This window comes from Homalodisca vitripennis, chromosome 7 (genome assembly GCF_021130785.1).
Source record: "Homalodisca vitripennis isolate AUS2020 chromosome 7, UT_GWSS_2.1, whole genome shotgun sequence".
In the NCBI taxonomy this organism is placed as follows: Eukaryota; Metazoa; Arthropoda; class Insecta; order Hemiptera; family Cicadellidae; genus Homalodisca; species Homalodisca vitripennis.
Genome location: NC_060213.1, coordinates 137,750,535 through 137,752,258, shown reverse-complemented (window position 1 = coordinate 137,752,258; position 1,724 = coordinate 137,750,535). Strand labels below are relative to the sequence as shown.

Genomic DNA, 1,724 nt, shown 5'->3' with positions numbered 1-1,724 from the left:
GCCAAAATGATGATTGATTTGAAGAAAAATTAAAAAACATATGAAGCCGCTACTTAATTAAAAAAAATTCTAACACAAATTTTTAAGATTCTACAACTAAAAATTAATAAATATTGTCAAAATGTTAATGCACACCTAAAATGTATGATAAATTGCTTGAGTGTAATGCTCAACCGAATTAATATGGATAAATTATGCAATGTAAACAACGGAATAGTCTACTTTGAAAGCAATAGGTAATGAAGAGTTTAGCAGTTTTACCTGATAAATAGATGGTTAATGGAGAGAGTCAAGGAGTGCAAGGGGTTGAAGCCTGGAGTAAAGTGGGGGGGGTGGGGGGGGGGGGGGGTGGGGGGGGGGGGGGGTGGGGGGGGGGGGGGGTGGGGGGGGGGGGGGGTGGGGGGGGGGGGGGGTGGGGGGGGGGGTTAGTTCGAAAATAAAAAGCAAAAACAAAGCTTTGTGTCTTCAATTTAGTATAATTAACAGAAAGTTTTCGGCTCTATAACTAATTTTGCAAGATTATAGTTTTGCATGTGGCTGAAACAAAACTAATTTACCAGATTAAACTATTTTCAGACCAGGAAGAGCCTAAAGACTTATACTTAAGTTTGTTTTTGTTCACAGATGATGACAAAGAAGACGATGACTTCGATGAAAAAAGCCGATGGTGAGTGTTTTAATTTTATTTTGTTTAAATTGAATGTATTAAAAGCATGTGAGCAAATAATTTTGCTTGTAGATATGTAGCGATTTGTTCTGAATCCCATTAATTAATACAGGCAGCTTGCGTTTATTCTTTATTTATTTTGACAAATAATGAATTTTTTAATGGTTTTCTTGTAAATTCTTAGTTAAGGTTTAGTTTTTAAACAATTTTTAAGTTTAAGGTTATATTTTTTTCACTATCCTTACATTTTAGTTCTTTTACACCTAGCTAATATTTTACAGTTGTACTCAAATAAAATGTATGATTGACAATTATTAATTTTGTTATTTATTTCAATGTGTAGAGAATTTTTTTTAATCAGTTGACTTAACACCTCTTTCTATTTCTATTTTAAACTAAAACCGTTTTTTACACGCATGTTACTTACATCTTAGTAAAATCAAACCTCATGAATTTGAATTAATAATAAATTCAATTTTTCATCCCTCCTTAACTATTTCCATAATGTTATCCAATTTTACTTTTTGTTTTAACCTCAATGAACCTATATATTTAACAATTAGAGAAATCCTTCATACTTTAAACTTTCCGTCTGCAAACTGAATCTCCACAATTTAAGCAAATTATGTATCTACATGTAGAAATCAGCAACCTTTACTCTTGTGGCTTTTTTACTTTCTTTAGATCAAAAGATAACTAGAGCCCGATTTTATTTTCTGGGAATTTGGATCATTCTCAGTGACATCGTTAAATTTGTTATTGTGTTTTTTAGTAATTGAGGATTAATGCAGTGGCAAAAGTAAGTTCAGAATGTCTTCTTATTAGGAAAATTTTAAAGTTATCTAAGCTGTAAAAGGAGCAAACAGGATTTTTCCGGACATTTGCTATCGTTCAGTGATACAAATAAATTAGTAACACTACGTTTCGAGACTTGTGATCTGATCTCTTCTTCAGGTAAATAACTAACCTAACACATAATTACAAACTAGGTTAAAATAAACAAATCATACCAGAGCGTTGTGACACGCGTAAGTCAGGAATCACAACCACCATGTTG

At 32.5% G+C, this 1,724-nt stretch overlaps 1 protein-coding gene across 1 annotated transcript in view; it reads left to right on the top strand.

The window, feature by feature from the left end:
• LOC124366404 (chromodomain-helicase-DNA-binding protein Mi-2 homolog) overlaps nt 1-1,724 on the top strand; it is a 136,131-nt gene that overhangs the window by 127,126 nt on the left and 7,281 nt on the right. The window contains 1 exon segment of the mRNA XM_046822929.1: nt 625-667. Coding sequence (XP_046678885.1) covers nt 625-667 — 43 coding nt within the window.